This window comes from Sorex araneus, chromosome 1 (assembly GCF_027595985.1).
Source record: "Sorex araneus isolate mSorAra2 chromosome 1, mSorAra2.pri, whole genome shotgun sequence".
Lineage (NCBI taxonomy): Eukaryota > Metazoa > Chordata > Mammalia > Eulipotyphla > Soricidae > Sorex > Sorex araneus.
In genome coordinates this window covers 319,924,186-319,938,338 of record NC_073302.1, presented here as the reverse complement: position 1 = coordinate 319,938,338, position 14,153 = coordinate 319,924,186, and the positions used below count along the sequence as shown (strand labels likewise).

Genomic DNA, 14,153 nt, shown 5'->3' with positions numbered 1-14,153 from the left:
CTTGGAGACTTGAAATAAAAATTAAAACCTGCTTGTATGCCTACAATAAATGCATTCTAATGAAAACTAATTTAAAGTTTCAGTAAAGATTCATGTTCCAACTAATATTAAAGTTAGTAAATAGAAATAAATATGTGAGGTTGCAACTTAAAAATACTGTGAAGATCAGGGGAGAAGTGAAATGGTACCTTTGTCCTTATTTGAGATCTTGCAGTGTTACAGAAGCCAGAGGAAAGAGTGTTGCAATGTGTCAGGGGTTGTGTGCTAATAGGAGTGTGATCTTTCAACCTAGACAATGTTGTCAGTTTACTTGGAGCATTTCAGTGTTTGGAGACAGAGACCACCTTAATTCATGCGTATTTCAAAATATCTCTGTTATCTGAATTGTTTTTGAATATATGTAGTATCTCATCACTAGTGGTCGAATGCCTACATGACCCAAGATTAGCAATGGACAGAAGTCCCAAGAAAGGGAAAAGTGGGGCTAGAGAGATAGTACAGTGCGTAGGGCACTTGCCTTGCACAGGTCTAAGCCAGGGTTGATTCTCAGCATCCCATATGGTCCCCAGAATTACCAGGAGTAATTCCCGAATGCAGAGTCAGGAATGACCCCTGAGGAGCACCCTCTGGTGTGGCCAAAAACAAAACACACACACACACACACACACACACACACACACACCCCACAGAGAGAGAAGCATATGTTATTGCTGTACTGCTTTTTATGAAGCTTACATAGAAGGATGAATTTATGCTAAGTTTTTTCTTCCTCTTGTTTTGTTCTGCTTTGGGACCACACCTGGCAGTACTCGGGGCTTACTAGTCAGTGAAATCTTTAAATCTTTTAAAATAGCATAAGGGTTCCAGTATATTTTTATTGATTTAAGTAAAAGTGTACAACTAGTCTTCACTACATAGAAAAGAGACTCTTTGAATAGACTTTGCAAACATAATGTATTCTTAAACTGTTTTCCAACTAACACTATTGCAGGTTAGAATGAAGATGCCAACTACTTGAAAAAAATTGTTAGCAAAGTACTCTTTTTAAAGTCTAATGCAGATTGGAAATTGCTGGATGAAATTCCACAAGAAATTAAATCTACAGAGATCTATGTGTAAATCAGAGGTTAGGCTGACTAGGATCTAAACTCTGTTGGCACACAGACACGGGCACACATATGGAGACCCCTTCCCTCTTACAGTCACAGTCAGCTTTCTCTCAGGGCTTCTGTATATCATCAACATTGCACAGAAAAAGTATACAAGCTATACTATAGCCACTTCTTGATGTCTCAGAGCTGCCGTATCTTTATTTCAGAGGTTCTTAATGCAGGCCTCAGCTCAGGCTTACCAACTCTGGCTTTACAGGTATCCCCGCTACTGAAAAGGTAGTAAGCCAATTTTCACTTTTACCAACTATTAGTTTTTTTCATTGACTAAAAGAAATCCAAAGAGAATTTTTGTTTTTATGATGAGAAGCAAAAAGTGCTCCTCCAGCGGCCCAGGGGTCATGCCTAGAAGCCACCTCTTGACAGCTCCAGATAATCTCGTCATCGGCCACCACCCAGATCACACAGCTTTTTCTCCCAGAAGGGAGCAACATGATGCCTGCCATAGCCATGCGACTGAACTCCTCGTCAGGCTGTTTCACTCAGGGGGGGGGGCTCCCGGAGGGAAGTGGGTGAGAGCCCTTCCCACTCTAAGGGACCCAGCCCGGGCAGTTGAAAACCTCCAGAACCCAACCACTGCTAGACTCAAGGCCATTCCCCACACTCTCAGGCTGAGCCTCACTCGAATGAACGTATTCCTGGACACATCATAAGACACTCCCTACCCATCCTCCATAAGTACCACACCACATTTGATGGGGTTCAAATAGTAGGCAACAAATCATAGAGGGAAATATATATATTTATTTATATATATAAATATATATATTTATTTATATATTTATTTATATTCTTAGTTTCAGATATATATGTGTATGTATATATACATATACACATATATATATACGAAAGCTCACACCACTCAGCCCTTTAACAACATGTTAATGATATTCTAAAGAATATCTTAATGGCCCCTGCCAAAATAGAACAATCTTCACACTTTCTCCTCTATGGATACTTTTTTGTAGCATTTTCAGCGGTTTTCCATAACAGGCAATACAAAATATATCATTTCTGTTGTGCTTTGGGATGAAAAGTTGAGGCTTGGGGTGGACACACCCCAAATTTGGTGGTGGGAAGGTGTAATGGTGGTGGGATTGGTGTTTGAATATTAACTGTAATCAAATATTGTGAAACACCTTATAAAATTTTTTTAAAAATGTAAAAAGAAGCAAAAAGTGAAAGTAGCATTCAAGGATTGTTTTGCAGTCGCTGTTCTAGGGCAGTGGAGCTAAGCACACTCCTTTGTGGAAACTACCTTGTACTACAGGCTGGGTGTTCCGTGCATGCTTCGGGTGCTCTATCCCTGAGCTACATGCCATTCTCAGCAGTGCCCCTTTTCATCTTGGTGATCCGGGCATTGCCACAGTCCAGGGGGTCATAAAGGGGAGGCCAACAGGACTACAGTTGTCCCGTGGACTACCCTGTAAAAGGCTCATCACAGCCATCACCAGAGCAGACTGCTAAGGAGTCGAGTACGCACAATGGAGGGGGTGTATTTCTCCTCTTCCCAGTTCAGATTACTAGTGTGTCCTGTGGAAAAGTGAATGTTACACATGTCTCTTCCCTTCTACGTGGTCGGATAACACCACGGCTTACTGGCTCAGCCCTCTAGATGAAGTTGGCAGCGAATACATTAACCCCACGCCCGCGAGTGTGAAGCAGAGAGAGAGCACGTTCATCTCTGAGATAGCTCCAGGGGAAGCCGAGAGCTCGGGGCGCTCTGATTCCAGACCCACTGCTGGAATCAAAACTCTCTTCGGTTCTGGTTTTACAAAATCAGAGGGAGACACTTTTTAATCATACTCTGTGACTGCTTTATTTCATCTCGGTAGTGGAGATACTCGGTTGTTACCTGCCCTGTGAGCATTGCCACTGAGAGCTGAACGCTACACCGAACCCCGCCCTCAGCAGCTTCTTGCTAGTGTTTCCTTTGTTATCCTTGCAACAAATACGCAACATAGAAGGCAGTTTCCAGGTTTCTGAGAAGCCCAAGGCTCATTTTGTGAATCGAACCCAAACCATGAATGTTATTCCACAAACTGGGCTCTTCCCCTCCTCTGCGTGTTTCTTCAAGCTTGCAAGTTTGTAGACTACTGTTCATCAATGTCCTGTATTTTCTCTAAAATCCAATCCAAGTACTCAGCAACTTTGGTGTAGACACCTGGCTGGTTCTTGCGGGCACAGCCTTCCCCCCAACTGGTGACACCCACCAGTTGCCATATTCCATTGTGTTTACAAACTAAGGGGCCTCCAGAATCTCCCTGTATCAGAAAGAGTAGAAAATAAAATCAGAGAAAGTTAGGACAGATCTGACTTTTAAATTCTGTAGTCACATTGTGATGTACAAACCCAGTATCTTGGAGTTCTCAACTACCCGCACGTGTGCCTCATGAACTGTTTGGTCTAATGAAATCGTTTTAATTTAGTATGTTTATTCCAATGTAAAAATGTTAACATCTTCATCCTAATGCCAAATAAATTGAATGTTCTTCTGTTTTAGAATAATTATGACCTACACAATTGTTCTTTCATAAATATAGGAGGCTCTTGCACAGATTGTGAATTATATAATTTCTATGTAAACTCTACGTGTGTTATCAACTTAAAGAGTGCTTTTGAAATTTACCAAACATTTGGCTCTGAATATTTAAACTATAATGATACACTATTGGAAAGTTCTTTTTGAGTGAATTTTTTTAATAGTCTGTTATGTATTTTGTTCATAATTGAATACATTACCTTACAAGCATCTTTTCCCCCTTCTTTATAGCCAGCACAAATCATCTGTTTGGTTATTTTGTAGTCTCTATATCTTTTCTGGCATTCTTCATTTGCTACCAAAGGAATAGTTGTCTTTTGTAGGATACTTTGAATTTCACCTACAAAGTAACAAATATAGAACTTCAAAGGAGAAAATATAAATATTGGAAATAAGGCTAAAGTCTTAAAGCAAAGGGGAAAGATGAACTTTTTATTTAGATCATTTGGATAAAAAATAGTCAATAAAGTTGAGTGATACACAAACACACTGTCTTCTTAGCTATCTTGTTTATTTAGATTTATTATCTATGTGCCTATCACCTATATGTCTATCATCAATATATCTATAAAGATCAAGTTTGCTATTTGTCTCTCATTTATATGCCTAATATGTCTATTATTTATTTATCATCCAGTATTGGTCCTTAATGCAATCGCAGACAACGCAGCACCCAATGCTGACCAAAGACTTAATTTCTGTATCTTTCAGCACTGTTTCATCTCAGTAGAATTCTCTCAGGAATTTCCTCTTATTGACTGCAAGAGAAAAGCCTTGAAGTTCTTTTTTTAATTTTTTAAGGCTCGAAGTTTTTACCTTCAGTTTTTATTTCATAAACCAGGAGGAGTGATAATTTTAAAACTTATGACTCAAAAACTTCTGGCAACAGAGCATGTTGTTCTTTGAGTAAAGTCAAGTTAGCATTTTCCATGGAAACTATTTTATTTACAAATAATTTAATTTCCACTGGTGATCAGATGCCCTTTGGATATTTACTTGATTTCTTTATTTAGTTAAGCTTCTCTTAATTTCTTCTTATCTCAAAGTACCAGTCAAAATTTTTAAAAGCTTCATTGATTGAATAAATGATTGCATCAGTAAAAATGGAAAGATCATGGGAGTTATATTTTTATGTAAAGAATAGTACAAGTATTACTTATTTTAGTATAATTTTGGAAAAATAGTATGTATGTTTCCTAAAATATTTAAGAGCAATTAAAATACCCATGTATTCATAATCAGAAAATTTCAACCTAACCCATAGAAATAATTCCTTTGGTCTATCATCTTTGATAAGAGAAAAATGTTTTCTCACAAATCTCTAGCTTAAATATAATACCACTTTTAATTATGAACACAAGTAATAAACAAGAGTATTAACAGCCTATGAGGTTGACATCTTTAGAAATCACAAATATTTTAATATTACATTATAGCATAACACATAACTAAAAATTCCACTTTTGCTACCATAATTTTAAAATTATAAAAACTATTAGCTATTATAACAACTTGCTATTTAATAAATAAGCATATACATTGTTATGCTTTGTCCTTAAAAAGCATTTTGATACTGTACTGCAATTTTATTGGCTTCTGCTATATTTCCATGTATTTTGCTGAAGTATTTAAAACATCTTAAAGGGGCTGGAGTGATAGTACAGCAGGTAGAGCAGGCACTTGCCTTGCACACTGCTCACTAGGGTTCAATACCTGGCATGAGATATGTTCCCCTGAGCATTTCTGAGCCAGGACTGGCATCTGAGTGGTATCAAATCCAGGTGCAATCCCTGAGCACTGCTGGGTGTGCCCACCCAACCCCCTTTGTCTCTCAAAACCACCACCAACAAAACTATCACTAGAGATGTGGTTCATAGATGCCCTAAGATTACATAAGAACTCATGCTAGGGAAAAAGAAAAGGAAGCTGATATAAAGAGAAATAGTCTGCCAGACACTGGTCCTTTTTATCAGGGAAAACAATGGTAATAGTATACATGAACATTATTACTATGAGGACAGAGTGGACCTGAGTGGTGGATTTGTTCACTCTACATAGGACCAATCCAAGTTAATCAGTAATTTTTTAAATTTTGAAGTAAGCTGCTTAAGAGTTTATCTTTCAAATTTGTCTAGACCCTAGCAAAAATGCATATTCTTAAAAATCACATAATAGGTAATTGGAAAGAATAAACTAAAAAGTAATTGTGATGTAATTTTAAACAAAATTAGACTAAACTGGCTCATCCCACATCTTTAACATATACCTTCTCTTAAGAGCAACATTTAAAATGCTATTGCATACCTCTCTCCTTTGTGTAACCCCATCCAGTCACCCAGCAGTTGGTATAAATTGTATTTACATCTTCTTTGGAAGGTAAGCATATTGGTTTCTGAAATTCTAACAGATTGTTTTAAGATTAGAGTTTGGTTAAAACAAAGTTAAGGATATTAACTTTAAAATTCCAAGTGTTCTTTTTCCCGTATTCTCTTCCTGTAAAGTAGCACCCAGAACAACTGCTTCGTTTTCTGCTTACCTTCTAAAGTCAGTAACTAAAGAAAGTTTCTCACATCAGAGTCATTTTTACCTGTAACTTTTGGCAGTACAGTTTCCCAATTAAAATTGAAAATCAAAGTTTACTGTCAAGAGCACTTAAATATTCTTAGGTCTTATTCTGTGTGTGATATGGTAAGTGTCATGGTCTCTGTTTATGTTGTTCAAGTGAGTTGTTATGAAAAACTATTGAGGTAATTATCACACCTGTTTAACAAGTGAAAAAATGAGAAGTGCAAAAAGGCAGAGAAGGTTGCCAAGGTAACGATCATTAAAGGGGCAATCAACCATTGTGGATCATTATATTTTCAAAGCTAACAACTCTAGCTGGGCTTCTATTATATTTTCAGAGTTTCCTTATCTATCAGCTTGTCTTGAGATTACACTAGAGATAAGTATATTAAATTATTTTTAAATTAAATTATACCTGAAAATTAACAGTTCCATTGTCCTCAGGTATCCTAACATGCCTAATCCCAAACCAATGAAATTGATGCTATTCTTGTTAAAGGAAGCAGTGCTTCCCATATGGCAATAAAAGACATTTCCTATGTGTATATTTTTTTCAGTTACATAGATGAAGTTTTATCCCTACCTAAAGGAACTAATCAACGCTCTTAATGCTTAGGCAGACTTTTTTGATAAGTGACAGGTCTCAATTTCCTAGACACTCTGTACCCTTTTCCCCAACTCCACCAATAAGAAAATAAAGCCAGTATTTCCAGATTCTGACCTCCAATTCAAATTTATATGATATATTAAACCAATGCAGATCAACAGTATAACTTCTCCTTAAATATGCCACTTACCAGTAAAATTCAAAGGGGTCTCAAGTTTCATTAAAGCAATATCATGACTGCCTTCTGATACTTTATAATTTTGGTGAATAATTATCTTCTTTATGGGTGAGAAATGTGTTTCATTTGTTATCGCTGACAGATTTAAAATACCACTATAAATTTGCCAAATATTTGATAAGGGAAGCCTAGAAGGAAAAAATAAATACCTTTTTTGAAACCATAAAAGCAGGCCTTAATTAGTTCTATTTTTCTCTCATGCATTTCTGCTCAAGAAGAACTGGGAAGAAAGTACTACATATGAATTATTTTTTTCTTGCCTAATTTTCCCACCTCACCAAGAGCAGCAGTACTGTATCTCTGAATATATATACGAAAGTATATAAAACTAAGTGTACATTTATGTCATTGTTTTACATTTATTATAAGTAAACTGAAGCAAGAATATCTCCTTCTTATTCTATAGGAAATGATGAGGAGTTGAGTGTAGCAGTTTATCACAGTCATGTTCAGTTCACCAAATCTGAAGGCAATTGTATCCTTGAAATTCAAACTAGCAATAAGTGACATTGAACTTATATGAGCTCCTCTAAAAGGATTAAAAACAATATATACATGTATATACACACATGTATTTTTAGAGTATGGAATACATATTTCAGTTATTAAAACTTAAATTAACCTACTAAAATGTGAATATATACAAAATACCGCTAAATTATGTTCTAAAATATTGCTTTTGTAAAGATTTTTAAAATTTTACCTTTTAGTGATGTAGGACAGATGTGCTCATAGAAAACTATTTTCTTCATTATTTCAAAGTGACTTTCAATTAAGTCACAGTGTTTCCATTATTCTTATTTCTTATAAATTCACACAGTTTTCAGGAATGAAAATTCTTAAATTGGTATAGTCACTATGAAAAATAGCCTGGAGATTTTTCAAATAATTAAAAATAGAACTACTCTATGACTCAGGTAGTCCACTTCTGTGTATATATAAAAATTTCTAAGTATTATCTTGAAAGTTCCAACCACACACACATTTGCAACTATGAAAGGTGATGAATTGGTTAATATTACTGTACTAATCACTTTGTATATATAAACATGTCAAATCATCATATAAGATACTCTACTAAGCTTTTCCTATGCTACATGTCAAGTATATTCAATGAAGATGAAAAAAGAATGAAAATTCTTAGTCCCCAGTTGGGGTGCATTTAGTGAAAATGACAACATGTTATTTCCTATCATCAGGTCTTTCCTTCTGACCAATAGCTCCCCTTAGCAATGCCACATGCAGCAGAGGGCTAAGTGGTGGCAACTGTGGGCCTTGTTCTGCCCGGCTGTGCCACCAACGCTGTGACAGAACAGCAGTGTAGCTTTGATCCTGTTTGAAACTGGTACAAAGCAATCTGGACCCAGTTCTTTTAGGTAGAGATGACAAGAATATTTTTTCCGAGTAATTTTTTAAATTTAGGGAATATTAATATCTTTTTCACATCAGAGGGTATTTGGGCTATATACAGCTATGCTCAGGGCTTACTCCTGACTCTGTGCATAAGAATAAATCATAATAAATCAACATTTGGGGGGCGCTATATGAGATGCTGGGGATTGAACTGAGATTAGTTGCATTCAAGGCCAATTCCTAACCCCTTCTTCAACCCCTTGGAAAGTACTTTAACCACTGTACTATTTCTCTAGCTCTCCCCATTTACACATATTTTATTAGATGTAATGATCATAACTTATTCTTGAAAATATTCAAAATATTTTCAAATATATATTAAAAATATGTTTGAAAATATTCTAGGTACGAATTTCAATATTTTACATTATTCTTCTAATAGCACATAAATCATAAACTGTTATAAATAGACAGAAAAGTAAACCAAGAAAAATGTGGAAACCAACCACAGTCACTGGCACCTTTAATAAGTGACAGAGGTATGACTCATGTCCCATTATGTCCACAAAGCCTATAGAGCAAACTCTACTATATGAAATCTTTGTCTGGCAAAGAGAAAATATTCTTTTTATATTATTTTTATTGAAATAGATATGGGAGTAAATGATCTCAATTTTTCTCTTTTTTAACTAAATCGTGATGAGATATAGTTACAAAGTTGTTCATGATGGAGTCTCAGTCATACAATATTCCCACACCCATCCCTTCACCAATGCACATTTCCCACCGCTGATGTCCCCAGTTTCCCTCCTGCCTGTCTTCTCCCCTACCCTGTCCCCAGAGCCTGTCTCTATGGCGACACATTTCTCTCTTCCCTCCCTTCCTCCCTCAGTCCTTCCTTCTCTCCCTCCACCCTCTTATTTTCCTTTTAGTCACAGTGGTTTGCAATACTGTTATTAAAAGCGTATCATGCATATCACTTTCTTCCTTTCAACACTCCGTATCCAGAGTGATCATTTCCAACTATCATTTTTATAGTGGTCCATTCTCTGTCCTATCTGCACTTCTCCTCCCCTTTAGATGGATGGACATGGAGAGTATCATGCTGAGTGAAATCAGAGGAAGAGAAATAAACATAGAATGATTGCGTTCATTTGTGGAATATAAAAAAGCACAAACACAGTATGTGAATAATACCCAAACAAGGACCAGGAGGACTGGTTCATGGCAGGAAGTAAATTATCTCATTTTTTTTGACTCTTCTGTATGTTTGTGGATCAGAAATGAAAGTATAATTTCATGGTCCTCCTGAAAAATAGGCTTTTGAAGAATGACATATTTGGGGAATGGTGTGTGGCGATGTTAGCAACATGGTCGAGGGACATTTTAAAGTTTTCTATTTAAAAACAAAATTGGGAGGGCCCCACATGGTGGTGCTCAGGGCTTACTCCTGGTTCTGCAGTCAGGGATCACCTCTGGAGGGGTTGGGGGACCCTATGGGGTGCTGAGGATCTAATCTGGGTTGGCCAAATGCAAGACAAGTACGTGCCTTACCCACTGTACTGTCTCTTTCTTCCCCAGTTTAAAGTTTCTAAAAGCAGAAATGACATCTCCTGGGGATCACTGGGTCCTGAAAACATACCACTCTTTCCGAAGGACCAGGCTGATCAGCATGAAGCCCTACTGATTATTTGAGACCATTTGTATTTTGTCATGTTTTAAAATGCTTTTGATGAAAAGAATTACTGGTAATAGACTGGCAAGAAGGACTGAGGTTTTTGCTATTGTTGTTTAGTTCGGGGGGCATACTTGGTGGTGCTCAGGGCTTATTCCTGGCTCTGTGCTCTTGAAATCTAAGTCTTCTTAGATTTCAGAAGACTATATGTGGTGCTGGATTTGAACCTGAGTCAGGTGTGAAAAGAATTTGCCCTATCCACTGGACTATCTTTCTGGCCTGGATGACTGAGAAATATCATAATGATTCAAGACAAAAGGCAAGATAAGCTGCTCCTGATACTTACTCATCAAAGCAGTGGGCAGCTGTCAGGATCCACTGGCTTGCAATGATGGATCCACCACACACATGACTTAGCCCTGTTAACTTCACTTGCACACTGACCTGCCATGGCCACTCTCCCCAAGAAGAGTCAGTTCCTCCAACAATGCGTGCACTTGTCTTTGTAGTGCAGACTATGAAAGAGAGAGCTCAAGTTAATGGTTGGGGTTGGAGATGACTCAGTCCTCTTCAGTAAAGGAAAACAAAATATGCAATTCCATCGAAGGCTAAACAACCTAGTAAAACAACAGATAACCCTTTAAAGTAGAATGAAAAAGTGAAATTTACTTACTAGAGAAGTCTCCACTTTTGCATAACCTTAAAGAGTACCCAGAGCGTATTTTTGTCCCAGAAGTAATTCTTGTCGGTGAACCATTGAGAGATAATCGTAGGGAACACTTACACCTGAATAAAATGATCAGTATAAAGGTTGAACCTTCACTGATGGGTGCACATTTGTGACATTTTTTTGCCAACTGTCTTTAAAATAAATAAATTTTCACTAACTTCTCTCCTCTACAGTCCTCTGGGAGTAAAGAGTAAGTAAAAAATTGACAGCGAATCATCTTTGTACAAGTTTCTTGGCAAACATTTGATCCATTAACGAAGGTCACATTCAATTCTTCCCCTTCAAAATCAACTCCTGAGTAAATTTTCGAATGGCAGGGTTCTGTAGCAATTATACACACACATACAAACATATAGACATATAATTAAATCATATTCTTACAAGTTTATGCAACACTGATTTTGTTTCATCACCATTACTTATGGAGTCAAAATTTTTTTTACATTTTCGGGGTAATATTCTTTTTTTTTAACATTTTTAATGTTTTAAATATTTTATTATTTTTTTATTAGTGAATCACCATGAGTTACAGTTACAAACTTTTGAACTTTCATGTTTGCATTTTGTCTATATCCCTCCACCAGTGCTCAGTCCCCTCCACCAATGTTCCCAGTATCCCTCCCACCCTCTCACCCCATCCCCCCCGCCCCACCCCACCTCTGTGGCAGGGCATTCACCCTTGTTCTCTCTCTCTCCTTTTGGGTGTTGTGGTTTGCAACAGAGGTACTATGTGGCCATCGTGTTTGGCCTATATTCTATTTTCAGAGTGCATCTCCCATCTCGTGCGGGTCCTCAAACCACACTTTACCTGGTGTTCCCTTCTCTATGCGAGCTGCCCCTTCTGGGGTAATATTCTTACTGAATAACATTACCAGGCAAAGTTTTTTTGCAGGTTAAAAGGCTATATCCAGATACGGTGTTTTCCTGAAAAGTAGGAGGGCTTGGGGTCCCACTTCTGGAAGTCTTAAGGGAACAAACATTTCTATTTAAAAATGAAGGAAGAGAAAAAAGAAAACTACATTAATGGCAAACAAAAGAATCACATGTAGAAAAAAAAAGCTCTCTGCAAATTTTATTTTGCTAAGAAAAATTATCTTCAAAGTTGACTACAGGAGACTCTAGTAAATTACAGCAATTACGTGTAAATCAAGCCACATCTCCCTGGGAATAAAACCTGAAAAGAGGAGGATGGTAAAGCTCTACCTTTTAATTAAACCAAAAAAAAGGGGAAAAATAGAAAAGAAAAATTTCTGGGGATTTATGCTAGTGATGCTATTAAATAACCATATACCCTTTTCTTAGCTCTATCTGTATATACAAAACGGGGTGGATTATCTGAGGGTTGAACTGGAACCTTGATCAGGATAAACAGGCCTCTTGTTTCTGAAACAGGAATAAGAGACACTGAGCTAAAGAATATGATGTCATTATATGGTTTGTAGTTGGAGCCAATTCAGAACTAAGATTAGTATAAAAGGCATCAGGTTCTTTGTTTTCATGGTTGTTGTTTTCTTGATTCAATGGCATATTTAAGTACATCTGAGGAGACAGGTAGAAAAAAAACCCCTGCTAATCTCTTACCTAATCTGCACCTGGCATAAAAAGCACTCACGTTTCAAGTATCTTGAGAGAAGTGAACAAAACTTAAAGAAACTCAAACAGTGAAGAAATGACAGAATAGAAGCCGAAATTTCCATACTCACCGCTGAGACTTTGTGCTCCATTTATTTGTGTAGAATGTGAAGAAGAGGCAGTTGGGATGGTAGGTGCAAACCGTCCGACACACAAAAGCATCTGGTGTGCTAACTCTGGCCACTTCCATATCTGAAAATGCTTGATGTTGGAAGATATCCATTTGGCAACCTGCAAATTCCCCAAAGGAAGATATTCCTGAGCAGATGACATAGTGCTCATTTTGCTGATTCAAAAGAAAGTAAATGAAGTAGCCATTGTCAACTGTCTAGTTTCCTGCAGTTTCTTGCCCATTTATAGCTTAATTTTCATGCTTTGACAGCCTGTAAAGATAAGAGCTATACATCCACTTAAAAAAATTATAATGGGCACTGGAAAAGTGTACAGTAGATGAGGCCTGCAGACAACTTGGGTCCCATCCTGACACCTGATGGTCCTCTGAGCACTGTTAGGAATGATCCCTGAGTACAGAGGGTGTGGCCCCCACTGTCACTGTCACTGTCATCCCGTTGCTCATTAATTTGTTCAAGTGGGCACCAGTAACGTCTCTCACTGTGAGACTTATTATTACTGTTTTTGGCATATCCAATATGCCACGGGTAGCTTGCCAGGCTCTGCCGAGTGGGCACAATACTCTCAGTAGTTTGCCGGGCTCTCCGAGAGGAGCGAAGGAATCAAACACAGGTCGAGCGTGTGAAAGGCAAACACCCTACAGCTGTGCTATCGCTCTAGCCCCCCCGAAAAGTAAACAAATAAATAAAATTTAAAATTTATGATGGGGTTTTCATCTCTTAGTTTGGATTTCCTTACTTCTAAACTGCACTTACTTTTGAATACCTTCATTCAAGCTCTGTGTTTCTTGTTCTGCCAGGAAAGTTGCTATCTGCCAGTTAAAACAAGTGCTTTATTACTTTAAATGATAAATGCGTTTTTAAAAAATTCTATTTAGAATCACTTGTCCATTGCAACTGTCTGTAAGTCTGAGCCTGTTTTGGTTTGGAATGGGCAGGAAAGCAATTAAACAGAACTCTGTTTTGCTTCTACTACTGGACAGTCCTTAGCTTTAACTCTGAAAAATAAAGTTCTACATTTCCTCCATATAAGGGAATATTTTAAGTCAACAATCATTGTAACTAAGGAAATGATGACTAATTATTGTGTAAAGCACTAAACAAAGTCTGTGAAAATATTCACAAACTTGTTTGCCTTTTAGAAGAGAGAAAAATTATGTCACCATTATAAAAGACATATATATATATCAGAGAAATAAACCTATTTAACCTATGTTTCCAGTTCCATCCCCAATTAGTGTAAAATGTTCTGTTACTCAGCATGAATTCATGTTATCCTCTTATTCCCTGACATTGAATTCAAATCTTGAGAACAAGAGGTTTTATATTCTATTTTCTAAACATATAAAAAGGATTTTAATAAAAGAATATTAAGAAAAACATTATGTAGCTAACAAAATTTCTGTCTGTCTATTTAAAGTGGAACAGGACAAAATCTGCTTTCATTATCTTTCGGTGATCTTGATTTGTAATTTTATTTTTATTTGTGGTCATACTATTTACTTTAAAAA

The 14,153-nt window shown here is 37.0% G+C and overlaps 1 protein-coding gene across 1 annotated transcript in view; it reads right to left on the bottom strand.

Annotated features, from left to right (window-relative positions):
* Positions 1–3,121: 3,121 nt before the first annotated feature.
* The window catches only part of KLKB1 (kallikrein B1), a 28,093-nt gene continuing 17,061 nt past the window's right edge, over positions 3,122–14,153 (bottom strand). The window contains exons 7-15 of the mRNA XM_055147068.1: positions 12,583–12,742; positions 11,752–11,861; positions 11,038–11,200; positions 10,823–10,935; positions 10,496–10,664; positions 7,074–7,249; positions 6,016–6,111; positions 3,912–4,051; positions 3,122–3,433 (exon numbers count right to left, since the gene is read on the bottom strand). Of these exons, the coding sequence (XP_055003043.1) occupies positions 3,263–3,433; positions 3,912–4,051; positions 6,016–6,111; positions 7,074–7,249; positions 10,496–10,664; positions 10,823–10,935; positions 11,038–11,200; positions 11,752–11,861; positions 12,583–12,742 (1,298 nt within the window). The 3' untranslated portion in view covers positions 3,122–3,262. The remainder of the gene's footprint in view (positions 3,434–3,911; positions 4,052–6,015; positions 6,112–7,073; positions 7,250–10,495; positions 10,665–10,822; positions 10,936–11,037; positions 11,201–11,751; positions 11,862–12,582; positions 12,743–14,153) is intronic.